General features: G+C 48.1%; 1 protein-coding gene across 5 annotated transcripts in view; it reads right to left on the bottom strand.

Annotated features, from left to right (window-relative positions):
- The window catches only part of LOC144158759 (cell adhesion molecule Dscam1-like), a 207,011-nt gene that overhangs the window by 149,891 nt on the left and 30,400 nt on the right, over positions 1-26,720 (bottom strand). Inside the window, exons 1-2 of one of the 5 annotated variants that reach the window (XM_077689857.1) lie at positions 25,481-25,568; positions 24,369-24,665 (exon numbers count right to left, since the gene is read on the bottom strand). The exons of 2 other annotated variants lie outside the window; for them this stretch is intronic. In XM_077689857.1, coding sequence (XP_077545983.1) covers positions 24,369-24,665; positions 25,481-25,553 — 370 coding nt within the window. In that variant the 5' untranslated portion in view covers positions 25,554-25,568. Of the gene's footprint in view, positions 1-8,854; positions 9,143-10,164; positions 10,268-15,761; positions 15,862-24,368; positions 24,666-25,480; positions 25,569-26,720 lie in introns of those variants that run through there. 2 more of the 5 variants (XM_077689855.1, XM_077689874.1) reach the window with 2 other exon arrangements.

Here is a 26,720-nt window from a genome sequence, read left to right as displayed (position 1 = left end):
GTAATTTTTGGTTGAGGTACTGTGCACCCCCTAATCTAAGTACTGGATCTTATGGTTGACTTTTAAGCATTTAAGATTTCGAAAAAAAGGTGAAAAGAGTGTTGCAGGGTCCCTTTGATTTATTCGGTAGAAAACTGACATAACAAACGTGTAACCCGTCTAGCTAAAATATGGCATCGACCACAATTTCCTGAAAGCTCAGGTTACGCATACTCACGACAAACAAAGTGGTAAGTATGCTTCTTAAACCTTTACATGGATATATAAATTTACCGAATATGCATATTTAAACCTTTACAAACGCGTTATTCCAGCGCCAACAGCCTAATTTTTGCATGCCGTCTGCAACTCATTACTTAACTTGCGAAACACCGTTTAGAAGACATTAGGTGTAATCCACTGCACAAGCACAACCCGCGAAAATAATAGCAGAATTCTCTTGTTCTCAATGTCTCAGTCGAAGAAAATACGTCCGGCAATATCGCCCTTACCTCGCCTCTGGCAGTGCACGCTTGTCAGTGCGAGAAGCAATGCTGACAGAATGAGTGTCTTCATCTTGGCCGGTCGTATTTTGACGGTCGTGCTCCTAGGGAGTCCCCAAGCCATACTGTGCTCCAAGCGTGTACTGTACATCGGGACTTGCTTGTACGTTCGCGAGGAGGGTGAGGGAACAGAAAACGGATGGAGGCACGGACAGGTGGCGACAGCTGGTGGTGCCATTGTAAACCAATTCCCATTCGATACCCCGGTGGCTTTGCGGCGGGAAAGTTCGCATATCAGAATTACCCTTTACGTTGAACTCACGATTCAACTAATTTCCCATACATGGTAGGACACTATAAAAAAAGATAACGAAAACATAAAAGGGGGCAGTAGCGGTCAGTTCGGATAAACACTGCAGAAAACTTGCGCGTGATTGATTTTTGGATGTTCTCAAGTGATAACGAATTTGTATATCCGCATTCCGCTTTCACAAACATATAAAATGAATTGTGGGGCGTGTTGGTTTGTGTCTTCAAAAAATTAAAACGAGCGCAAATGACGAGGACACAGAAAAACACTAGACGGGACGAGCGCTCTGTGTTTCTGTGTCCTCGTCCTTTGCGCTCGTTTTAACTTTTTTTAGACACAAACATATAGCTGACTTTCGCGCCTGTTTTCAGTGTACTTCTTCTATCTTAACCTCTCCGTCTCATTCCATCAGCTTGCTTTAGCAAATCCTGTGCTAAAGGAGCGCATGCTGTTACGTATACTGGTCTGCATAAAAAAAGGCCGCGTATCTGCTCCTTTCGTTGCAAATGCCGACTCTACTGGCGCCCCTGCCAAGTGAATGCCTCCCTTCTCTTTCCCGCTCACCTCTCATGCTGTTCCTCTCCCGTCTCCTTCCTCCCAAGGTAACACGCTAGAGGTTTGCTCAAGTCAATTTAAATTTGCCGCTTTCCACTCGATGCCAGCGCTGCCATACGGCGGAGACGCGCGTGAATCGAGGCACCCGAACACAAAGTTTATAGAACCACGTTGCCCTACTCCACGAGCGTTCCAAGCGGAACGTGGAACCTATCTAGTGGAACCTTTCATTGTGTTTGCCGTTTGATTTCCTAAATGCCGCCAGGCGCTATAATAGCGCGGGCAACAGCAGGCGTCTGTTTTCTGCAGTTGATGTAATATTTCATTTGCTATCACAAAAACGAAGCGTCGATGATTTTTTTTAAATAAAGGAACTTTGCAAATATCACTTATGTAGTGATTTCCTGCCTGTTTCCTGCCATGTTTGCGTAATGTCTTGTTCTTGTTCAACAGTGTTGACAAGTATGAACATTGACACCGGATTTAGACGTTTAGATTTGGCTGTGGGTACATAAGATTATTTGCGCAGCTACTGTTTCACTTTGGCCGGGTCGCTGAGTCGAGTGTAGCCCAAGAAAGAACATCGTCTTTAAAATTGAGTAACATGAATTCTGGTCCGCGTTTCTATACATATGCCAAAATTAGGTTTTGTTTATCTTTCGTTTGTTAAAGGAGCCATGAAGAGAAAACACAAGTTTGGTTCATTCGAAAGATTGCCTCGTTAGAACCATAACGACACCACTTATAACGCAAACTTCGCTCAAATAAGCTACATAATTAGGAAAAAAAGGAAATGACCATGCGACCCACCAGCTCATTTTCCGCAACAGAACCTGTGATGTCACTGGGGAATGCTCTGCGATTGGCGGAGGCCGGCAAAAGCAAACGCATGTTAGGCAGGGCTTACAGCTTGCATAGCGAGCTAAATGCCCGTGAAATATACTGCACATTCTTTTTATGACAAAGAACGGTGGAGTAAACGGTTGAAGGTCCGAACGAACTCGCAAGCGTGTGCGCCAATGCGTACGAAACTGACGAAACTAGCGCCGGCCGAGCTCGACATCTCGCCGTCGCGCAGACGAATTTTCGGGTTCGAGGCTCTTCGGGGCCAACGAACCGTTCAAGCACGCACAGCCGCGACCTTGCTTCGTATCGTAATCCCTTCACAGGAGGTTGGCCGTCATATCGCCAACCAGCAAAGGTAAAAATAGAAACGAGGGGAGTAAGGAACAGCAAGAAGCGACGAGATAGTGCCAGTCGTCGCGTAAGTTTCGAATGGTGTTGGCTTGCTGCTGTCGTTACGAGCTCGTTTCCAGTTTACAGCCACTGAAAACTTCAGTTTGTTCAGTTACGGCAGGGACCCTTACGTTAGCTCACTCCTGGGACATGCTGGCGCTCGTCGCCGACTTCGTCAAATCGCTCTGACCTTGGGGAAAACAATGCCGTAAACACCGCGCATTGACGCTCGTATCTTTCTGGTCGAAGCAGAGAACTCGCGCGAACGGCTTTCCATACACGACACCGGCCAACTGGCATAAGTGATACTGCTACTGAAATTGAACTATTATTAACCGTAATCAAAATACGGCACATACGTACCAGTCTATATTCGTCCGTCGCGACGGGGCTGACGAGGCAGCGGTGCCGACGGCTGGGCGTTCGTCTGTTGTGGCTATCGCGGAATGGTCGCTTTCCCGTCCACTGCGTATCCCACAACTCTTGCCGCTCGTGCACTTAGAAGCATTGAGCGTTTTTGTGGTGTGAGGTTGTTAAATGCAAGCCCGAGCTCCTCGGCGAGAGTTTTGTTCTCCGGATCAGGCGATTCCATGACTAGGGCTGCGGGTGCACTAGGTTTTACTAGTATTTTTAAAATGGCCGCCGTCTCGATCGACTCCCGCGTGTGGGTGCTATATGGAGTCGACATACTAAGTATCTGTTTCATGGACCGGCTCTATGACGCCATTGTACACGTCACGGAATGTTCAATTTTAGCGGGAGATTTAAAATTTTGGCTTAAATTGCCTTATTTCTCAGTGAATAAAGCATCATTTGCTTCCGGGAAAGCGCTTGGGGTACTATGAAACACCTAATCTTTCGAATAAAACAAACTTTTGTTTTCTCTTCATGGCTCCTTTAAGGTGACTCCGATCATGAAAAGCGAGAAGCAATCCTGGTCGCAGACATGCAACGACTGACAATTCTTCGGCAATTTTACAACTTCTGCTTCGACACCGACCGATTTCAGCAGGCGGGCTAACAGTTTTAGCTGTCGTATTCATTCGCGAGCAGTTAAGCCGGCGAACACCACCGACGGGCACTCCGCTTCCGCACTCGGACGCCGACCCAGTCGGTGCACACCAAGACGGACAGGCGGTACGAAATGCCAAATTACATAAATGACCAGTTTACGTGTTCCAGAATCACCCACTAAATATATGGGTCAGAACAAATCGCGAGCAATAATGATTAGGACAGCCCATAGATTCGATAAGTGATGCGCGTGGATATCAAACACTTTACATCCCTTGAAGGGAATGAGGCGGCTCACACCGCTGCCGGCGATTACATACACCGGGCCGTTTCTCTCACGGGGCAGTCACCACCTCTTCCACCTAACACACAACCTCTCTTGCGCTGCACAGATATCTTGGCAGACTACCGACACAAACGGCAAATTTTCCACATTCCACACCACCAACTCACAAGGGATGAAGCAACAACGTTCAGACGACTTCAAACGAACACGTATCCACACCGTACCCTTCTTCATGCCATTTATCCGACAGACTATCCAGCCACCTGCAACTACTGCCCAGTGCTCGGCACGCTATCCCATCAGGTGTGGGACTGCCAAAATACACCGGACCTGCAACCAATCCCCAACTCCTCCATACAACAATGGACGGCGCGGTTGACCAGCAAGGACCCTACGTTCCAGCTTGAGCTGGTGCAAAGGGCCCGCGCAGCCAGCCGCAGCCAGGGGATCCCGGACTAGGGATCCCCTCCACCGGGCGGGTGCCCTAACAACTGCACCTGTTGTTGTTAATAAAGATTTGTTTCAATCAGTCTTTCAAACACTTTACAACTAATCGCCTCTCTTTACAAGCTACCAGTGTTCATGTTTCAGCAGGATAATACCTCCGTGAGGGATCTTCGTCCTGCAGTTAAATAGGCTGATGAATGAATGAATGAATGAATGAATGAATGAATGAATGAATGAATGAATGAATGAATGAATGAATTTGTCGACGTAGTACTTGGAGCTTACTGATTAGGCCTCACTGAAATGCAAAGCTGTTTCACAAAGCGCTTTACTAGCGCAAGCTGGCTAGCCGGCGAGAAGCCAGCAACGGGAACAAAAAGGACCGTGCTTATTTATGCTAAAGCCTGATGAGCGGCTCTAAAAACACTCTGCCCGCTTTGACTTCACTGATGAAAGATGAAGCGACCACAGCGGCAAGACACTTGTACGGAAATTCTCACTCGCGGTGTGTTCGGTATTTTTTCTTTTCTTGCAAAAGCACTAAATTGCCCGCAAAGAAAAAGAATCCGGCGTCCCGCGCACGGGATGGAACAGTGTCTCCTTGAGGAGCGTTACAATGCCAGAGGGGTTCCACGTTCCTCGCATTAGAATAGAAACACCGCGCTGATGGGAAACGCAGACTCACGCGGAAACCAAGAGTTAATTGCAACTGTGGCTGTGAATGCGATGTAAGGCGGCATATCGAGCACGCGCGCCGCTGACCTCGCACAGCGGCGCAACAGCCATCATTACTCGCAGTGCGAAAGTGCAAGGAGCACTCAGCGACGTTCCGTTGCACATTAATATTTTCGCATTCACAACTACGACAGAAGCTGCATGTAGCATTTAAAACAGCTATCTTTGTTTATGGTACGGTATTGCGTCGTCGCTGACGTACAGCGGTTGCCGTCACATTAGAGAGTTTTAGCAGTCCGTATGTTCCGTCGTGTGCGTTGTTACCGTGATTACCGGGACCCGACTGCGCATGCGCGCGCGGAAGAGCGAGCTGGAAGGGCGAGGGGGATCACCCCACCGTGGCGAATGCACGGACATGGCGAAGGCCGCCCCGTGGAACTAAATCCCCCTACCGCGACGAATGACCAAGTGCCCAGACGGGTCCCGGTCAACACGGAACTACGTACACGACAGAACAGACGGACTGCTAAAACTCTATTGGTGCAAGGCTCAGTACTCCTTAGCAAGGAACCCCCGTTACTACCGCTACTCGCCGAGGTGTACAAGCATTGTTTCTTTGTTTGTGCTCACAAAGCCTACACAGCTCGAGGTTGCATCCTCTGCATATAACTCCTCAAAGCTATATAATATCGAGGACAACAGCCACGTTACCATGGACAACGAGCGAAGCCGTAACGGAGTCGGAGCCGAAGTCGTTGCTGGCCACGCAGGTACAGTGTAACGCAGGTGTAGTTGCCGACGTCGTCAGTGCGGAGGCTGATGATACGGAGCGTCGCACTGCCTTCTGGCCGAGCGCTGATTGGTATGCGTTCTGTCCCATGAAGCACTTCGCCGTCCTTCCACCAGCTGATGTGGTACGGTCCTGTGGTCCCCTTCTTGACGACGCAGCCGATTATGACTTCTTCTCCAAACGACAGTTCATTCGGGAATGCGAACTCCCGGAGCCTTGGAGGACCTGGGGAAGTCCGGACAAGTGTCTGCGGTGCCATAAATTATGACATGAGACTGCGAGATGATTACTTCTTACCGGTGTCGTCAGTAGACCACGTTACTTGGACAAGGAACGCCAGGCCAATAGGAAGACAGCGAACCAACATTAACTTGTCAATTCTTCACCTGCGCATCGCTATCCTCTCAACTTTTCGTAAAGCCGAAGATGGAAAACAAGCCTTTTAGGGGCGAAGCTCCTAAAGCCGTGGGTCTGTCCATCCCTTGTGTCTCGTGGTACGTGACCGCCTAGTTCGATGACTCACTCGCAGGTGGCGCTACGTGACCGCCTAGTTCGATGACTCACTCGCAGGTGGCGCTGGTGTGAGTGACGTCATGATGACGTCACTCGCACGTGACTGACACTATAAAAGGCAATCGCTGTTGACGCGCTTCCTCTTTCGCAACGAGTCACCGGATGGAGGAGGTGGTTATTGACAAGGCTGCGGAGCGGAGGGCGCGCAGGGCGGCGGCAGCGCGCGCTCGCCGGCAGGATTCCGCCGTGCGCGAAAGAGAGGCCGAAGCATCTCGTCTAGAAAGTCGCGCTTAAACCGCGCGTCGGCAGCTTCGGGCTGAGCTCGCTTGATGCGTTTTGCAGCCGCCTCGCGAGCTCTCACTGCATCGGGGTTTGCCTGCCGATACGAGCGCTTGCTTGCAGCCTCACGAACCCTACAACAACAACAAACGAACAAGAACAAAATAAAAGAGCAAAAAAAAATTTGATTTGTCCAATGTACGCACACAGTCTTACGTCTTTCTTAATGATGTAATGGACGAACTTTCACGGGAGAGTTACGGTTACCGATGATCTCCCCCTCTCGAGCTTCGCCCCACTTATCATCATTCATTCCGTGGATATGGAGTGATTTTTTTTCTTGTTTACTTTGAAGTGTTGAAGCCCCACAGGAGAGCGAGGCGTGTTTGACTCCCGACGCCTGCCAAATTGCGAAAGCTGCTGAAGCCACAGCGCACACCACTGAGCCAACTGAGCCTTTTGGCACATACGTGCGGAAGCTACGGCACGGACAACTAGCGGCTCCTCGCGGCGGTGTGATCAATTGTTCCACACCCGGTTCAAAGTTAGTTTGCGTGGCGCGCAACCGCTTCGCACACAAACGTCTCCAACGCGCTTATCGTGCATCCTGCGTTGATAGCATAGAAATGAATCGAGTATATTGCAGTGGGGAGTTTATTGTCAAATTACAAGCGACTTGATTCACAGAGCGGTTCGAATGCAATACCGCGAGCGATGGGGTAATCGTAGCGTGAAAACGGGACGCACGCGGAAAATACGAACGGAATGGTATCCTTTTAGACAATTGGTTATTCGTCTTCATAATCAAAGCATGCTCTTTGTGTTCAAAAACAACAAATACTGAGCACAGTTTCGTCTGTTTACTAACAGAAGTGCGAGGAAAACGGTCGAGGGTTTTGCTCGTTTTCACTACAATTAACGCAGTCAGTACAGGAATGTGCGAATGGGTCGTGGGTCTGATGCTGTGGACGCTATAAAAGGAAGTAGGAAATGCCTGGAAACAAACGAATTGTCGTAAATTTCCGTTACATCACTCGTGCCCGCACCGTAAACCGCTTTGCTGCCCCTCACGGCTGAGGCCCGTTGCTTAAAGATTCGAGTAAGGGTTAGAGGCCTTATGTAAGCAAAACGCCAAATGCTCTCCAGAATTCAACAGCTAAGGTTGCCATGACGACGACTTCAACCGCAACCGCAGACTGCGGTTGCGGTTGAAGTCGGCGGCGACAGGACAACTTTGGCGACGTGTTGTGACTCTATGTAATCCCGTCGTGAAGTCGTGCCACAAGGCAACGTCACCTCTCTCTCTCTCTCTCTCTCTCTCTCTCTCTCTCTCTCTCTCTCTCTCTCTCTCTCTCTCTCTCTCTTGAAAATACAATTGTTGAGCCATAATATTTGTATTATAATATTACCTTATTCAAACTGGCAGAGGAGCAAACATGATCGCCTGGCCGGAGTGAGCACGCTGATCTCATGTAAAGAAGTGAGTAGTATGCTCACACGTGTGCGCGACACGATGGCGTTCCAGCAGCACGAGTAGGCTTATATAAAACACAGCAACGCATGCAACGCCAACCTTGGTGTCATACTCTAGTAGATATATGTTAATTGCATGTGTACACCTTTGTTTAGTTCTAAAGCAAGATCGCACCAAAAACGTCTGAAGAGCCCTCACGTTCCCGAGTGCGTATCCTTCCGACAACTTTAACGTTACATACAACTTCCGAATTTTGCCGAGATTAATTTTTAGTGTTTAAAGAAAGTGTAAAAACAGCCCGCACTAGTAAGCACTCCCTTTGCTTTATTAACGTCGTGGTGCAATGAACATTTTTCCTCCCAGCGCTGATTTTCAGAGGGCCGCAATGATTTGTAGACCAACTTTGTACACCAACTACAAATGATTTGTAGACCAACAACGTAGACCAACTTCTACTTCACGGCTATGGTGCCCATGGAGTTACCAGAATCCGCCAATTAGTTTCGGTTTCGTCGACGGTAATTAAAGTGTACCGTGTAAAGCAGCAACCTTTTGGCCTACATGCAATGTGCCTGTGATGCAGAATGCGACTTACTGGACACCGTCGTACCACATAACGGAACTCTGCTACGTTCACAATACACACTTGCGATGCATGATGCGATACACGATACGTTTACGATGCGCGATGCACACGGAATGCGATGCACACTATCGCCTGAACGTTTAGCGAAATTCCGCTAAGTTTGCGGTTGGCGCGAACTTCATGTTAGAAGAATAATCGGTGCGGTACCTGAAACCAGCAACAGAAGTGTCAAGGTGTCGCTGCCGTAGGCGTTCTTGGCCGTACACGTGTAGTTAGCGATGTCTCCGATGTCAACACGATCTATCGACAACGTAATGCTAGTTCCCTTTACGGTGGTCCTTACACGCTCGCCGTCACTCGTTATTGCTTGACCGTCCCTGTACCACGCCATCGCGTACGGGCCCGAAGAGTCTCTCTTCACGAAGCATGTCACTGCCGTGTCTTCGCCCAGAGACAGTTCGCTCGAAAAGCCAGCACTGTGAAGCCTCGGTGCTCCTATGTGGAATCCGAAATTGCTATTTTAAAGGCAATTCCAAATCGCACTATAGGTTTTTGCGGAGTAACGAAATTGTATATGGATGTTCGTATTTAGTCCTACTTCGCTATTCATGCATGAATTCTTCGAAGGTACGAAAACGATAACATACATCCTTGTTTTATTTGAGAGAACTGCTGATGACGCTCTCAGGTGCCATTAAGGTAATTAAGCTCCTGTTTTGTTTCGCATCGCGTAGTTTCACTTGAAAAGCTCCGAACGCATAAAAAACACTCTCCTGGCAAAGACAATGGTAACGGTATAAGTGTCATGCATAACCCTTGAAACACTATTGTTTACTTCTACAATGGCTGTCAGGAGAAGTGTCTATTGAACCATGGTGGACCGAAGCGGAGATCTCCTGTTTACTTGCGATATCAGTGTCTAGGGATCGACTATCGCTCTAGATCGCTGCGTTTCTGCATTCCTAGTGGATAAGAGCCTCTGTCAGGCTGTAGCCTTTAGCTCTTGCTTCAGTTTCCACAATTGGAAAGTGAATAAACTTTAAACTTTAAACGTAAAGTGGCGATTTCTTGATTAATGCTTGTTCAGTAAGCCCAATTAATTCTAGCCAGAGCCAGACGGCTGGCCGATACACGACGACGGGAGGCGGAAAATTTTACCTGTACGCAGAACGCAAGCTCGGGCATATCTTCTACGCCTGCTCGCCGAAAGTGCTGGCAGTATTTCTTTTTCTGCGTTCTAAAAAAATTTCTCGGCCACAAATGCGTTTCTTGTCATCGTTCCGTTAAAGGAAAGATGCAAACTATATTTAACGCAAACGTGCTTGACAACTGCAGCTATTTTAGCCCTGAAGTTTTACAAGCTAAAAATTGTCACTACGTTGTTTAACTAATCTACACTATGTTGTTTAACTAATTATGTTGCATACACAATTTACAATCTCCCATCTGCCAGACCGTGAGCGCATGCCGTTGTTAAAATGGGAGGAAATTTTGTGCATCCAGGAATCGTTTCTCACCTTGTCTTTCTCCCGCACAATTTTGAAGCGACGCTGTCGTTGTGATAAGCAAGATCACGAAAAAGCCCATTCTTCTTCCGCCGTTAAACGACATTTCTGCAAGTGCTCGTAACAGCGCGCGAGTCCTGCACGAGCATTCGCGTATCGAGGCGCTGCGTTTCCCTCCAATGTAGCAAGGGCGTGCGAAGCAGAAAAAGTCCAGCACCACTGGACAAGTCGTGGCACCTGGTGGCAACGTTTGTAACCCAGCAGTTCATGTCGGTGAAGCAGCGCCAAATTTGAGGAGCCGAACAGTAGTCGCCGTAGGCATGCTTGCAACAGCGGAACTGTTTAAAGGAGCCATGAAGACAAAATACAAGTTGGGTTTATTAGAAAGACTATTTAGTCCCGATAACAATGATATCAATATCATCGCAATCTTCGAACAAATAACGGATATATTGAAGAAAACGTGTGAAGCCGTAGCAACCCCCTAGCCAATTTCCCGCAACTTTCCTATGACGTCACGGAACCTTGTTTGTGCGATTAGCGGCCGCTTAACTGACCTGTCGCGACGACACATGACTGGGCGTCTGTAATGGGGCCTCCAGTTCCATTTTACCGCATCACTTGAATGCTAACGTGCAGTTAACGCACTGAAAATTATGTTTTACTGTTGGCCCGTGTGACGTCATTGTGGCGCAAAATTTGAAAGTTTTTAAATACTTTTAGCTTTTTTTTCGTTAAAAAACATCTTTTGGGGCTGTAATGTAGCTGAGTGAGATACTGAATCCTAGTTCTTTCAAATTAAACGGAGTTGTATTTTCTCTTCGTGGCTCCTTTAAGCTTGAGCTTAATCCGTGCCTGGCGTCGCTCACAACTCGGCGCAGCAAAGTGGAGAGAAGGAAAATGCTAGACCGAGAAGTGTGAGGGGAAGTGGCGAGGAGGCAAGTAGCCGACGAGGATCAGGTGTCGGGAGTACGCGCCCCAAGAAAAAAAAAAAAAAGCTCTTCCCGTGGTCGGTATCGAATCTGGGTTCCTCACGTTATGAAACCGGAGTCTATCCGATTGCGCCACCATTTTTTTCTTTAATGCATGGACATTTTAGAAAACTTTAGAAGACAAGACACTTAACACACAATAGAAACACTAACAGACAGCAAAGGGCAAGGACATTAGTCGAACAAAGATCAAAACTCAGGCAAGCTAACGCACGCATCCAAAAGAGGCAGCCAATTCCGGTGGATCACTCTGCGCAGCATAAACGCTCCGCACCAACGCCGCCTGTTCCCGAAGAATGCACTTGGTCGGCCTAGGGGGTTCCGCATGCCTATCAGTCATGCGGCACTTCCACAAGCTAAACAATCCCAGGACAACAAAAACGTCATATCGCACCCGATTAACATCTTTAAATGGCAGGAAGCGAAGGGTGTACGGGGTGATGTTAAAGGGACACTGAAGTGAATTTGTCAAGCTCCCGTTTTTGCTTGCACTGCGTAGACTGGCTCAAATTAGCACACTTTTCATCGTTTATCCGGTTGACAAATCGGTAATTATTTTACAAAGCGCGAAAGAAGAAAAACTACCATGCGCGGTTTGCGGCGGCCGCACCAACTAAGGCTGTGACGTTGAGAGGAGGGGCGCCGTGATTGGACGATGCCCAAGGTTAGCAATCACACAAGTTTCGGTTTCGGTTTCGGTTCTGTAAAACATAACCAATGGCTTTGTTGGATGGGCATTCTCAATATCTCTGTAATCATCGTACCGCGCTTCTGCCATGTTGTCGGCTGTAAAATGCACAAGATAAGCCTCCCAGGACGGCTTGTAGTCGTAGCATTCACTAGCCGAGACCTACGCAGTGCATGAACGCCCTCCGCGTACCCGCAGACGCCCAAATGTCATGCGCTTTTCCCCCATATTTGGAGCTTGCCTCCCTCATGCCTGTATCGTAAAAAGCGTGCTCGCACCAGGCCAAGGGTCTGTTCATTCTGGCCTGTGCCCACTGCCTGCAAGCAGTCGGTGCTTATGGCAACAGCACGCCAACGAGAACTCGCTAGCGCGCCCAGTGCCAGCCTGCGCGCGTTTTGTGAACTAGTTCGTGTAGCCATGAACGTTGCGGCCCCAAAAAAGGTGAACTCAATATAGAAAACATCGGCGGAAAACAAAAAAGTTAACTTACAAAAAAAAAAAAAAAAGCACGTACCCGCGGGGATTCGAACTCGTGACTCGCAAAACATTTACGGTGAATTCCTAGCGCCCCAGACTGCTCGGCTACGGAGCGGGACGCGAAAGCCTTGCTAATATAGGGTATATATTGTACAACCGGTTTACACTTTTATTTAGTTTTGGCATTTCAAGCCGCTTAGGTGACTATTTGTTGTACTGCGACCGTGCAGTAAGCATCGCCCGAGTTTCCACAGTAGCTCACGTCTAGCAATTGCATTTCGTAGACGGAAAAGCGTTCGCAGATGCGTAGTCGTGCTGCTGACCGCTGTGCTTGTTCGCCCAGCGCAAAAAAGTGCTTCCCGCGCCCTAGTTTTACGCTGTACGGTAAAAATATGTGTTGATTTTATTTGCTTAGTACCTATATTGACTTCGCTGACTCTTCTCCCGCCTTCAAGAGGCCTTATATTTTCCTACTGGCGTACCAGTCAGCCAAGCGTCGCATGTGCAGCGGTTGTGTGAAGCGACCTTGACTTGGAGCTAGATACAGTGTACAAACAAACCAAGTAAAGAAAGGCACATTCTTCCATTCACAAACGTGTCCTGGCTTCGTTTCAACTAAGCGAACGAATTGCGACCAAGCAATTTTTTTTAACCTCCTTGATTGCGACGACCCGCCGGCGGCCGGCGGACGAAACGCTGGGCCGACTGACTCTGTCGGCCGGGGAGCCGTGCAGTAGCGCAGCCGTGGCGCAGCCAATTGCCAGCTCATCCCCTCCTGACGTCACACGAAAACGCCACAGAAAATGGGCGAGCGTAAAGAGAGGAGGACAGCGTTTTCGAATTGGTTTTCTACTAAATAAAATCGCGTAAACGCGCCTAGAGTGGTCGAAACATGGCCTGGGGACTCCGGACTACAATTTGCGCTAGTAATCCCGCAATGTTTACATATCACTTCAGTGTCCCTTTAATGTCCTTTGTTAGTGTCCGCTGCAAAACGTCCCGGCACAACACAAAACAATGATCAATTGTCTCTGGTTGATTACAGATTGGCTTTGCATAGTCATGACTTAAGGTCTGACGTGCAGGTGTTCTCCTCATTGGGAGAGGCGGTGTGCGCTCGGCAGAATTTTGTTGCCCTATCTACCAATGATATGGGCAGACCTAAGAGAAGCCAAGTTAAAGCTATAGTGAAGACCACCAGCCATGCTGTTTTTTAGGTCTTTCCATCTGAGTTGCGAAGGTGGCCGAATTTTTAGATGTGTAGCCCCTTAGGGGCTCGGGCTGTTGGCGTCTCCTGTCGTCATCGTCGCCGTCGTCTCATGTAGTCACGGTAGTAAAACTCCGGGACACTCTTTTACTCCTCGCGCTGGAGCGCTTCGTGCTTTAAATACACGAGCATTTTACAGCCAAGCTCCATACGTCTACCCCAACGGTTTCATCTCCGTTGTTAAAAACGCCAAGGCGCCAAGAGTACACTTTTACAGGGCATGCTTCGCCCCTCTTCAGGTTTCAGCTTAGTGGAGGTGGCCCGGGATTTTTTTCGCGACTAAGAGACCGTCATAGTGCACATGCAGGTCCGCATGTCATTTTCACCGGTGGTAAAAAAGTTTACGAAAGGACAAGAGGTGCTTCGAGGTTCTGCAAAAGATCATATCATGCCCTCGCACGGCACTTTCACATCTGTAGTGTTGTGAGATCTGTAGAATGGCGGCGATGGCTCTATTGTCTCCGTATCCATTGTCTAGCGCTCCCACGACGACAATGAAGGCATCCCCAATGTTGATACTGTAGCATAGCCAATGGTGACGTGGAAGGTCACTGTATACACACATAAACAGTAAACCCCTGTTATAACGAAATCGCTTTAATCGCATTCTCGTTGTATCCGAAGTGTTTCACGGTCGAACTGGAGTGCAAAGACAACAAATCACCCCCGCTTTTTAAAAATCACCGCTTATTACGAAGTAAGTTTATTGACTCGCGGACTTCCTTATAACGAGAATTTGCTCTAACCTATTATTTCTGTATTCTTTGACAATCCTCTGCTAGGGCCGCGCCACTTCCAATGCAAATTATTGATTTCTAGCTCATTGCCAGACCGAGTGCAACGACAGATGCAGTCTCACTAAGGTAGACAAATTTCGCGCGACTACGGACGACGGCGGAATTGTCAGGGCACGGGGCAATGACAGCCCATCCTAGAGAATTCAAATGTCTGTAGGGATGGCACATCGAAGGGTAATACGTGAAAGTGATCGCACTACAAAGATTACCGCGGGTGTCATGGTCCCCGACCCCAGGATACCACTCATGAGGATTGAAGGCATCCATCACATGTGGGTTAAAGATATGAGCGCCAACAATATCGCAGTGCTAATTGGCAAAGTGATACAAGCAATGAGAAGGAACGAAAACCTTAGAATAGGCAGAATCTGAGCTGGTTGGATCATAACTGATTAAATACTGGTCAGCCTAAATTTAACGACGTCCTCAGTTAAATTTAGGCTGACCAGTATTTAACCAAGAAAACCTTACTTCAAGCAGACATTGATCTCATTCAAGCAAGGCACAGTTGGTGCAGATGGTAGCGCTAGCTTAAATGGACCCTGGAACACTTTCTTCAACTTTTTTTGAAATCCTAAATGCTTCGAGAGCGTAGTTACACAACACATCCAGTACTTAGATTAGGGGTCGCAAAGTACCTCAGCCAAAAATTAGGGCTCTATGCTCATCAGATAACTTGGAAAGTCGCTCAAAAGAGTTTTCTCTCTTTCCCGGTCTTGATGTATTTTGACGGCCCGAATAACGTCACTGAGGCCATGTAGCGGCTGTTGGCCGGTTTTCCTTCAGTTGCAGCAATGAACGCTTTTTGATAGCAACTTTCAAAATAAAGCCACAAAAACAAAGCAGAAACAGGATACGTATCTGGTGGGACGAGCAAATCACGCAGTGCCGCTCCGTCTTGACGATAACTGTAACTTTCACAATGCTTCTAGATGCGAAGGAAAAACTGAAAGCGTTTATCGAAAGTGTTGCAGGGTCCCTTTAAGGCGGTGTGGCGCAAATAATCCGTAATGACGTAATGAGGTAAATAAAACGCCCATGATTCGCCATATCATACACAGAGTTTAGTAGATGTAACAGTCACCCCGCCATTCACAAGCTTGTTCAAATCTGCGCCATCACACGCTATTTCGAATACTACGAAGTGTTGTCCGTGATAGCTCGGAAATTTTCGTAGCTGCTAATTTTAATTAATTGAGCACCGAGAAAAAACCTTTGGAATTACACAACGCTTGATCTGGTCAGCAAATCTCACATTGTATGTGTTATTGCAAACGTTGAAAGCTCGGGCTTGGAACGTTGCTGGGTGGTTCAAAATCTATTTACCATGAAGCAAACGGCGCGAGAAGTCTGCACTCTGTTCCAAGTTTAGGAGTCTTCCAGCTTACCGAAAACTTCGAGTGGCACTGTGATCGTCTGTGAGCCGCCCGGGTAACTCGCAGTGCAGGTGTAGTTGCCGATGTCTTCCGCCATAATACTACTGATGCCCAGGGAGACGCTGCTGTCCGACGTCTTGAGAAAGGATAGGCGCCGACTAGCGGTCAGAACGTGCCCGTTTTTTGTCCAAGTTAAGGCAAGGCCTTGGCCATTCCAACTGGCTCTGGAGACGGAGCAAGTGGCCGTGGCATCATCGCCGAGTGCCAGATTAGGCGGGAAACCGTGGCTGTGTGGCTTCGGAACTCCAGAAGATCCTGTGCAGGTGACCGTGCAGAAACTCCTTCAAGGCTATCCAATCGGTTGCTTCCCATGGGAAGTTTAGGAAAACAACGCAACCGCAAATCGCAAATGAATCGCAAATGAGGCCGCGTAGGTTTCATGACTGAGCAGAGTTCAAGAGACTGCACGTACCTTCGGTCGAAGAAAGCGCCGCTTGAAGGAGGACAAGTAGCAGCGATTGAAAAGCACGCTGGCAATGTAGCGCCATTGCCGGTATGAGTAGAAAATGTTACAACGACGGCAAGAGGTCTATACAGTGCAGGTGCAACGACGATATGACCTGCAGAAGTGCAGTCACTGTAGTGGCCGGAAACAAGGAACCCCTAGATTGGAAGAGGGTACACATCTAGAGACCGAAGGACCGCACGGCCGACTATCGCCACCTGGCGGCAAAAACAGGAGTTAAACTGGCGTGGCGCGAAATGCGAGAGCACAAAATGCCACTACGGAAGCTTTCAACAGGGTAACCAACTAAAATGAGGAAGTAGTCAAGTGGCATACTGCCTTAAAATACAGCGATGGTCTTTGGATCTTCATCACCACATCACGGTTGTTGCGAATGCTTTTGTTGCAGCAGCATCTTGAATCCAAAGCTGGCAACAAATTACTTTTGGTTTCCGAATCTCAACGCCCACTGTGGCATATAGATTTACAGCGAAAGGCTTTGAAATACTTCTGTATTACGAAACACGTGGATCTATCCCTTACTCACCCGCATAGATGGGGCAGTTTACTGAGTAACCCTTTCGTAACCAGTACATAAATTTACCCATAGGCAGCACCTCTTAACTACAGGCACAGAATTGGGCGTTCGGTACCGAATAACCTGGTACGAGTAACTATTTCCCGACAGTCAATGGTAGCCTGCGCGAGGAGCAACAAGTACACGTATTACAGTTGCGATCCTTAACCTAGTATATTAGATCTAATCAAAGTGTACACCAGGCGATGTTTCTCGTGTACGCCGCACGGGCAACGGATAAAGACAACGGCGAACAACGTATTCCGTGGCTCTACGCAAGAGAAATGAGTCCGTTATAAACAGAACTTGAACTGGCGCTCGTGCTTCTCATGCGTGTGTTTGTTGAGAATCCACTTCAGCCAAACAGCGAAATAAAACATCACATGACTTGTACTGCACGTGCAGCCACAGATTAGAGCTCGACAAACTCGCGTCAATGTCCCAAAAACGACGCGACAAAGATCGCAACTATGGTTTGACGTAAAGCGAAATTATTGTATTATAGTACGATAATCAACAAAATGTGTAGTACGATGCATGCACGTGCATGCATGCACAAAATTGTATGCATTGGTGTCTGCTGGACAGTTAGGCAACACGCCACAGTCCAGACAAGTTAGCGATCACAGTTGATCTCGTTCTCGCGTGACTAAAAGTGCATTTTCTTTCAATTTCAACCAGACGGCTTATCTGTCAGCTTAAAACCGCATGAACCGAGCACAATTGTCGTATTAAAATCATCATTGTAACAATTAGTGGGTAGTGCAACCTGTAGGTAGATATTAACGATCTGGGGTTTCACCGTCCCAAACAAATTTTGTGCTACGTCATGTGTACGGCGTTGGCTATCGCCGTTCCTATTTATCCAAAGCGCCGATGGAGTACGTTCACTACCGTTAAGGAGACACAAGACATCAGCGATGCGGATCGCGTTATTCAAACCCCGTGACATATATTGGGAAACGCGAGGTGTGCTTCCATCAGCACAGCACTCGAAAGAAGCGCGTGCTGTTGGGCGCATGTTAAGCCTCGTGCCCAAAACCGTGTATAAAGCCCGGCTGCGCAGATGTTTTATTCGGGTGAACTTTTGAGCTCCTCAGATGTCATTTCTGTATGCGACCGATGCAAGCACGAATGCAGTGATGCAGAATTACGACCAAAGAGACCAGTGTCAATTTTTACCAATGTCAGAACGGGTGCAAACTTTTTTTTTAAATATCTTGCGGACTCCATAATCTAAATGAGCACGCGTAGTAAGTTCGGTGTATGGTTGTCCTAAAGGTGTTCTAGACATCGGATGCCCTCTTTTGTTCTAAAATAGGCTTGAGGACACTTTTGCAAATCTAACGTCAAGCATTGAAATTGAACAGTGCGGACGACACAAGAGAACTAAGTCGCTCATCGTTCGTACTTTAAGCAGCCAAGCGTAAAATCACAATATCAATACAGCCCTTTGCAGGGCCGTTCTGGTTGAAAACAGTATGGAAACCCAGCTATAAGAAATGAAATTAGCACAAGGTGGACGATGTAAGCGCCCAAACAATGAGACGCCCAGGCCAATAACTCTAGTGAGGATTGGTTCTATCAACCGAACTTGCGTAAATCTATAAATAACCTGGCTAGGTAGTTTATCAGAGGTAACAATGGTCGGTTTCAATATCCGCGTTAACATAAGTGATCAACTGCTTTTAATGAATAAGTGCGTGGCAAAAACCTGTTCCGTTTCGTTTGCACAAGCATGACAGCCATGTGGAAAATTCGCTAAAAGCTTGAAAGCCTCGCACCTTCTCTCCGGATGCAGCCGTGACCGTGATTACCTGAAATGGTAAGCGATGCCTGGACGGCAGCTTCAGCGCCTGTCGCGTCCGAGACGACGCACGTGTAGTTGGCACTGTCTTCCACGACGACGCGACGAACCGTCAGTGTTGCCAGACGCTCGGTGACGACAGTGCTGAACAGCCGCTCGCTTTGCGATGCGTCGCTGCCGTCCTTACGCCACCGGAAATTGTACGGAGCTTCGCCACTCTTAACGAGACACCTGAAGGTGGCGTCTTCGCCCGGGACCAGATCGCTTGGAAACTTGAAAGGTTGCAACACGAGCGGGCCTGTCGCGCAGGCGAGACCATGCTCGTAACCTTGTAAAACGGGAGGCAGCGGGATGTCGAGAGGGCACAAACGTTCTGCACATGACGCCACAAGGCGGACAAATAAGACTATCTTCAGGGGCGTGTCTGAGCCGTTTGAGGTTGAGACATCGCCTTCCCTCACAGTTTTTTACCGATTTAACCCTGTGCCTAAAGGGACAGACAACCAATTTTTGCGGACTGCATTTCCTCTAGCTCACATGAAAGCCAGCATTTTATATACTGGGGTAACCGCAAGAAATCTCGAAATAAACAGTCGGAAATAATTTTAATCGTGCAGTAAAATACGTGACACTACTACCTTACGTGTCCAAACAACTCCGTCGGTTTCAACGCGTGATTCACAAACCGCATAAAGGAGTAGGAAAGGCTGCACATTATTGTTGTTTGAGCCGGCGACAAGTTTTTAAATACCTCTTTCCATCTCAAGTGAATATAAAAGTATGTAGCCGCCTGACTCACTGTCATGCATGCTTGCCGGCATTCCTTTTGGCGGGGCACATATGGCCAGTAGATCCAAAAATTCCGCTTTAAAAAGTTCTAGGGCGCTATCAGCAAAATCATTTCTGGCTAGGTGTTTTGAGTGATGCCCTTTCATTGGGGTAGAGTAAATAATCCTGACAACCATCGGTTGTCTGTCCCTTTAATGCCCCGCCCTCATCCGCGCCCCACATATCTCATCCCACAGATCACTTCCTCATCCCCATCCTCCTATCCTGACTTTAAGAGGCTCGGATTACTGCGTCACAAAACTGGATAACAATGCGGACAGCCTCGCATTCACTATCCTTCTACTCAGTTTTGCTCCTTCCCGTATAAAGCATCGATCGTAAACCTTTAAGGGGTATTCACCTAATCACGTTCCTATGGGACTTACTAATTCATGATCCACGGGCTTAAAAAGCATTGGGTACCGGTGAAAAAAGTTTTACAGATTCAGGAAAGCGTTTCCAATTGCTTAGTTTGCTTCTTTTGTAAATGTATGATTTCTGTACTGAAATAAAGAGTAAACAACAAACACATTTTGGTTTATTTGTACTAGATGGCGCTAGCCGCGTCTGGCACGCGACACCTAATTGTTTTTGTTTCAGCAACTAAGTGATATATAGTTGCAAAATAAGCAAACTAGGCCGTTTGGAACGTTGTCGTGGACCTGCAAAACTTTTCGCGTCTTTGCATGATGGTTAGCCATGAAGTAGCAATTCCCATAGGAAAGCTAACAGGGAGGTAAGTGCGCAACTGTGTTTTGTCGTGAAGCTTCCGTAAAGTTGTCACGTTTATGCGCTGTTTTCACGGAATAAAAGGGTGCGCTAATCGACCTGCGTTGCACTCTTCCACAGCATGAATCAGCTTTTAACTTTTGAAATTCCATTATCTATGAGCTACAAAGAATACCGAGATGTTCGAAGAGCGTAAGTGTCGCAGACATGCACGATTATCATTATTTCTGTCGTGGCACCGCCTTGTGACGTCATGACAATAAAATATGGGTCATTCAACGCTCACCCTTGTGCGGTCCTCCTGGGGCGACTAAGTCAATTAGAAAGGCGGCAGTTACTACGCACCATGTAGATTGCATTTCGTTATGCTTCCGAAATGTCTTTATCCGGCAGCTAGACCGCCGACCTCCAACGACGCGCGTGCACTGGAGACCGCTTCCCTTGAAATGCGACGGCAGGGCCGCAAGCGGAGTGACACAATTCGAATCAAGCGCGCCTTGCGGACAGCTATCGCCATCTGTCGGTTGCGAAAGAATCGATATTCAATGATGCGCGCGGGTTTTCGCGGAGAACAGGCAGGCGTCGCCTGTACATAAAATGTGGGCGCATCTTTTGAGACGAAAGATTAAGTGCCCATTTTGAGAAAAACCGCCGTTGTTGATGTGCGGCACAGACAACGGCCGCTGCTATAAAAAGTAAATAAAAAATGACCGCGTATCTGCTCCTCTCGTTGCAGATGTCGACGGAAGACGACAGTTGGCTGGCGCCCCTGCCGAATATACACCTCCCTTCTCTTTCCCGCTTACCTCTCATGCTGTTGCTCTCCCGTCTCGTTCCTTCCAAGTTAACATGCTAGAAGTTTGCTCAAGTCAATTTAAATTTACCGCGTTCCACTGCTCCACGTCGGGTGTCTCGATGTCAGCGCTGCCGTAGGGCGGGACGCGCGTGCATTGACTGAGGCACTCTACTACAACGTTTATAGAACCATGTTGCCCTACTCCACGAGCGTTCCAAACGAAACGTGGAGCCTATCTAGTGCAACCTTTCATTGCTGTTGCCGTTTTATTTCTTAACTGCCGCCAGGAGCTATAGTAGCGCGGGCAACAGCAGGCGACGGTTTTCTGCCGTTGATGTAGCATTTCATTTGCTATCGCAAAAATCAAGCGTCCATGAACTTGTAATAAAGGAACACTGCAAATTTCGCTGATGTATTGACTTTCTGCCTCATATTTCCGTAGTACTTTGTTCTCGTTCAACAATGATGACAAGTATGAACAATGACACCGGACTTCGACGTTTATGTTTCGCGGTGGGTACATAAGACTATTGCGCAGATTTCGTTTCACTTTGGCCGGGTGGCTGAATCGAGTCACAGACAGATGGACAGACGGACAGACATACAGACAGACCAAAATTTCTGTGTTTAAGTAGCCGAAGAAAGACTATCGTTTTTAAAAACACGGTTGAATGCACTTGAAAAATGAACGCGGGTCTCCAGAGCAGGATCCGAGGGCGTTGGCACCACTCTAACATCAGCACGCTGCCAGCGGTGGAACAAGAGATAGCATGGTGCGTGGGGCGCTGACGCCGTCATATCGCGTGGCAAGTGAACGTGACGGAGGGTGAGTAGAACAGGCGCCCCGCAGCCGTGGGGAACTCTGATTGTGGTTCGAAGCGTCACCAGCCGGCCTGGCGGAGTACTCGCCAAAAGAATAAAAAACGAAAGCGAAGAAAGGACGCGAACACGATGCAGTATAAGTACGTATACGATAAGTATCGCCAGACTTTCTCCTTCGGCGCATGTAAGCGCAGTTTTGTGCCCCGAAGAACTTTTTCGTAGGGACAATAACGCGCTACGCTTATTGTAATTTGTTGCCTTTCTCACCCCGAAGGCGCCATACAGGCATGCAGTATGTGAAAAAAAAAAAAATCCATTTGCGTGAATGGTATATCGGACATAAAATCTATTTAGCGGTACCAAAGTAATCTTTAAAATTTCGTGCATGCGCGTGTACGCATTTGTTCGTGGGAACATTAGGCAGGTATTACAAAAGTGAGACGCAGTTGTTAGTACTCAGTTAGTACTCAGCGACGACTCACTTGATTGTAAAAATGAAAGTTCGGGCTTTTATAAATACAAGTTGTATGTCATTATCAAGTCCAGGGCACAAGAGGAGACGTTTACGCTTGCTGTATAGTTCCACGAACGGCGAAAATTTAAAAAAAGAGCAAACGGCAATTCGACCAACGCGTGCGAAAATCGGTGAGCGGTATTCATAACTGAGAAGAAATAATTTATCAAACACTAAAGTAAAAGGTAACGGTGTGCTGGCGGCAATTAACCTATATTTGCCAAATAAGACAGAAATAATGCACAATAATTCCGTGTTTCTGTCTCATAATCGTCCCTTAAAGTCATGGCACATTTACGACAAAAAAAATCACGCCATATCCACGGAATGAATGATGATAAGTGGGGCGAAGCTCGAGAGGGGGAGACCATCGGTAACCGTAACTCTCCCGTGAAAGTTCGCCCATTACATCATTAAGAAAGACGTAAGACTGTGTGCGTACATTGTACAAATCAACTGTTATTTTCGGAGTCAATGCTCCCAGACCCAGACCTGGTGAAAGACCCCGCGCCATCGAGGACTACCCCGCACCTCCACCACAATTTGTCACGTAGGATGGGACACAACGGTAAAGAAAGAACTTTTATTTAGGGCGAACTTGTGCCCGAACAAGACGAGAGGAAACGAGCAAAGGTCCTTGCGTCTCGTTCGATCTCCGAGAACGACTGCCTGCGTTCGTGGCGTGATGCGTGATCTCCCCCTCGCAGTGCACGTGCGCTCGCGCCTCCGTTGGCGAACACAGACAAGCTCGCGCTCCCGGTGCCGAGTTTGCGCTGCCGGTTGCAGCCGGTTCTTGCGCGTGCAACGCGGCCCACTTTGCGACATCTCCGAAAGCATGCGGCGGTCACGTACCACGAGACACAAGGGATGGACAGACCCATGGCTTTAGGAGCTTCGCCCCTAAAAGAATCGCCGCCACTGTATAAAGCCAAGCCGAACCGCGCCGTTCCTCCAATCCCATAAGCGTTGCCTTTTGTATAGGCCGCGCTTTATTAGCTGTCAGCGGTTTTTCTAACCGCATAATACCACGGCCTAGCGGCGGTGCGAGGGGTGTCCAGCCGGCCGTGATAACACGAACACACAGAACGGGTAGTGACGGAACGAGCAGGTACGCGACCTGCTGAAAACGTAACCAATTGTTATAAACCTTCCCCTGAAGCTGCAATCCTTTCCAGGTCATCATCGCCGCCATCATATCGTTCGCGTCCACTGCAGGCCTCTCATACCATTTCTGTCTTACAATGTTCTGGTCCACTCTTTGCCCCCGAATGATCTGATTTCATCCCTTCATTGAGTCATGCTCTTCCCCCACTTGTAGTCCCGTCACTCGATAGCCACTCTGTTACCCCGGTGGTCGGATGTCAGCTCTCATTACGTGCACAGTCCACTTCTTCCTCGTAACTTGAGCTACGACGTCTTTCACTTAAGTTTGTTTTTCGATGTGGGACGCTCCTTTGCTCTTACTAAACGCTACTCATCATTCTCCTTGGCTCGTGGGGCTGACCCAAGCTCTCCTTCAACGCCCTTAATAATGCACCACGCTTGCGCCCCTTATAAGTGATCACTGGCATTGCGAATTGGTCTTTGTCCTTTCTTTTCAGTGTAGTACGAGATATCGTTCCTTATTTGAGCGTGCTTGCCGAATTCTTCGCAGCCCGTATCAATTCCATGCCAGATTTCTTTTTCGCTGTTCCATGGGATCAGCACTGACGACTTGCCCAAGCAAGGAATATTCATACCCGCCGCGGTGGCTCGGAGGCTCAGTGGCGTTGTGCTGCTGAGCACGAGGACGCGGGTTCGATTCCCGGCCGCGGCGGCCGCTTTTCCGATGGAGGCGAAAAGCAAAAACGCCCGTGTGTGCGAGATTTCGGCGCACGTCAACGATCCCCAGGTGGTTAAAATTAATTCGGAACAGCCCTCTACTACGGCTCGCCTTATCGCCTGCGTTGCGTCGGCGCGTTAAACCTTACAGTTATTAGTTATATCCATCGCCCAGATACCTTTGGAGAACCGTACATCGTGGCAGGTAAGTGCCGGTTACCTGAGACGAGCAAGGCGTCCGTGTGCTGGTCACTGCCGTAAGCGTTGGAAGCGACACAGGTGTAGTTGCCTACGTCCTCGTAGCCGATGTCGCTAAACGTGAGGGTCGACAGCAGGTCCGAGACTCTGTGAACGCTGACACGGTCGTCTCCCGAAAGAAGCGATCGGTCGTCCCCTTTCCACCACGTGATGCTGTGCGGGCCACGACTGCCCCGTGCCAACGCGCACATCACAACGGTCGAGTCACCCAGTATAAGGTCCTTTTGAAAGCTGAAGGGCCGAATGTGTGGAGGCAGCCCTGAAAGTGAAGCACCACGACATCTGCACTTCTGCCGCATCTTAGAAAAAACACCGAGGCGTTTCGAATATACAGTGAACGCTCGTTATGACGAAGCCGTGGGAGCATAAAAATGGATTCGTTATAAGCGATATTTCGTTAAAAAGGAATACCCTCGCCTCACTATGCACTACCGTCTGGACTTCGGAACACCTCAAGTAAGGCGAGGCATTGAATTGAGTGATTTCGTTACAACGACGGCCGGTTTACTGTAGCTGAAAACGAAGTGCAACAGAGCGCAGCTATCATACGCGCGGGGTCGTGAGAGCGTTGGAGTGTACAATATTTCGCAGAGATATTGGTGCTGCCATGATAGTGATGCTGCGTGGCCGGAAAGCAATATGTATATTAGTAAAATGTGCAGGAACCTTGTAAAGTCCGAAAACCCTTTTTTATACATAACTGGTATGACCTTGGACAAAAAATATGTTCCTAGGCGAATTGGTCTCAAGGAACAGAAGCGTTTATCATTTATTCGGTTTTGTGGTTTGGAGTATCAGTGCTAGATGGAATATATAGACTTTTTTAGGCATAGTAATGACATTTGTGGTCAGGCGTCGTATTGCAAACAATCACCACAACTTGTCCAACCCTGAGAGGAACTAAGTGTTGAAACTGCGCTCCGCAAAGACGCAAAGAACTAGCAGTAACTACACAGGCGTTTACTAAATGCTGAGGAGCTCGACAACCGATCACTTCAGGACTTCGGCGAACTTAGCGTCCGTAGCGCGCTACGAGTCTCCGACAACTGCGAGCGTTTCCTCAAACTTTCTTACCTTGGCCGCAACCCGACGAAAGGAGCATCGCCGTAACGGCGACGTGCATCGACAGTCTCGAGAGCGCCTCCATTGTCTCTTCCGCGACAACCAGGGAACGAACAATGCGCCGCTCTCGTCGCGATCGCTCGGAACGGTGGTGCCGTGGAAGGAGACGAGAGCATCTCTTGAGATTATGTCTCAGCAGATCGTGGCAACAAAAGAGGAGATACGTAAGGAGACAAGCGAAGCGCTCAAGGGCGCCCTCGCCTTCCGATATCAGCTCGCGCTGGTATACCAAGAAGCAGCGCTTTCGATTTCGTGTCTCGGGCACTGCGCGTTCGTAACGTGAATTGGGTAGGAGCTTCTTTTCTGGAAGGAAATTCATCATCCCTTCAACTCTGCGAAGAAGGACGATCAGCGATGCTGTAGCGTGTGTTACCTCAATCGACGCATCTATGCAGGAAGCAAAGAACATTTGTTTCTAATTTGCCATTGAGCGTTCATCCAAGCTGAATCAAGCTTGAAGGACAAGAGTTTTATTTGTTCCTGTGGACTTTCGCTAGGACCACTGGGATACACAAGAGGATGTAGACGCTCTCACCTCCTTTACCGCCATCCCCATCCCTGACTAGACCTTGAGTCCCGCCTTCCGAATAAAGAATTATAATAACAATAATTTTAAAAAACGAACACGCCGCTGTCTATTTTCCTCTCGTAGAACCCTATGCATTTACAAGAGATGGGAATTTCCCTACAGTTACAACGTCACTGTAGGCTACTGATATGTGAAATGTAAATGAAACTCCTAAATGTCTAATTTTCATGTAATTCGTTTTACGATGATTCTGATAAAATAAGATTTACGGCCCTTTTCTGCAGCCATACTTTCTCCGTAGGTGGCCATGTTTTGACAGCAGACGGTGATCCTGTAACGTTACTTCACTTTGAACTAACCATTCATGAGAAGTAAATGAAACTCGGCGCAACGTTAAAGTCGTCTTAGCGGCTAATTGTCATTTAATTTGTTTCGGGATAGCTTCTGTAAAACAAGAGGTACTGCAGTTTTCTTTAACCGTATACTCCCTCCGTAGGTGGCCTTCTACTGACAGCAGATGGGGTTACTGTAACGTTTACAACTTTACTGTGAGCTCTATTAACTCGGAGTACTGGCAAAGTCGTCTTGGCGGCAAATGTCACTTTGATTCATCCGTAACTCCTAAATTAAACTCAGAGCTACAGAGAATGCTAATCTAGCTTT

Source organism: Haemaphysalis longicornis, unplaced genomic scaffold, assembly GCF_048455015.1.
Source record: "Haemaphysalis longicornis isolate Haplotype H1 unplaced genomic scaffold, Haemaphysalis longicornis Haplotype H1 scaffold_10, whole genome shotgun sequence".
In the NCBI taxonomy this organism is placed as follows: Eukaryota; Metazoa; Arthropoda; class Arachnida; order Ixodida; family Ixodidae; genus Haemaphysalis; species Haemaphysalis longicornis.
This window is presented reverse-complemented; position numbering and strand designations above follow the sequence as displayed.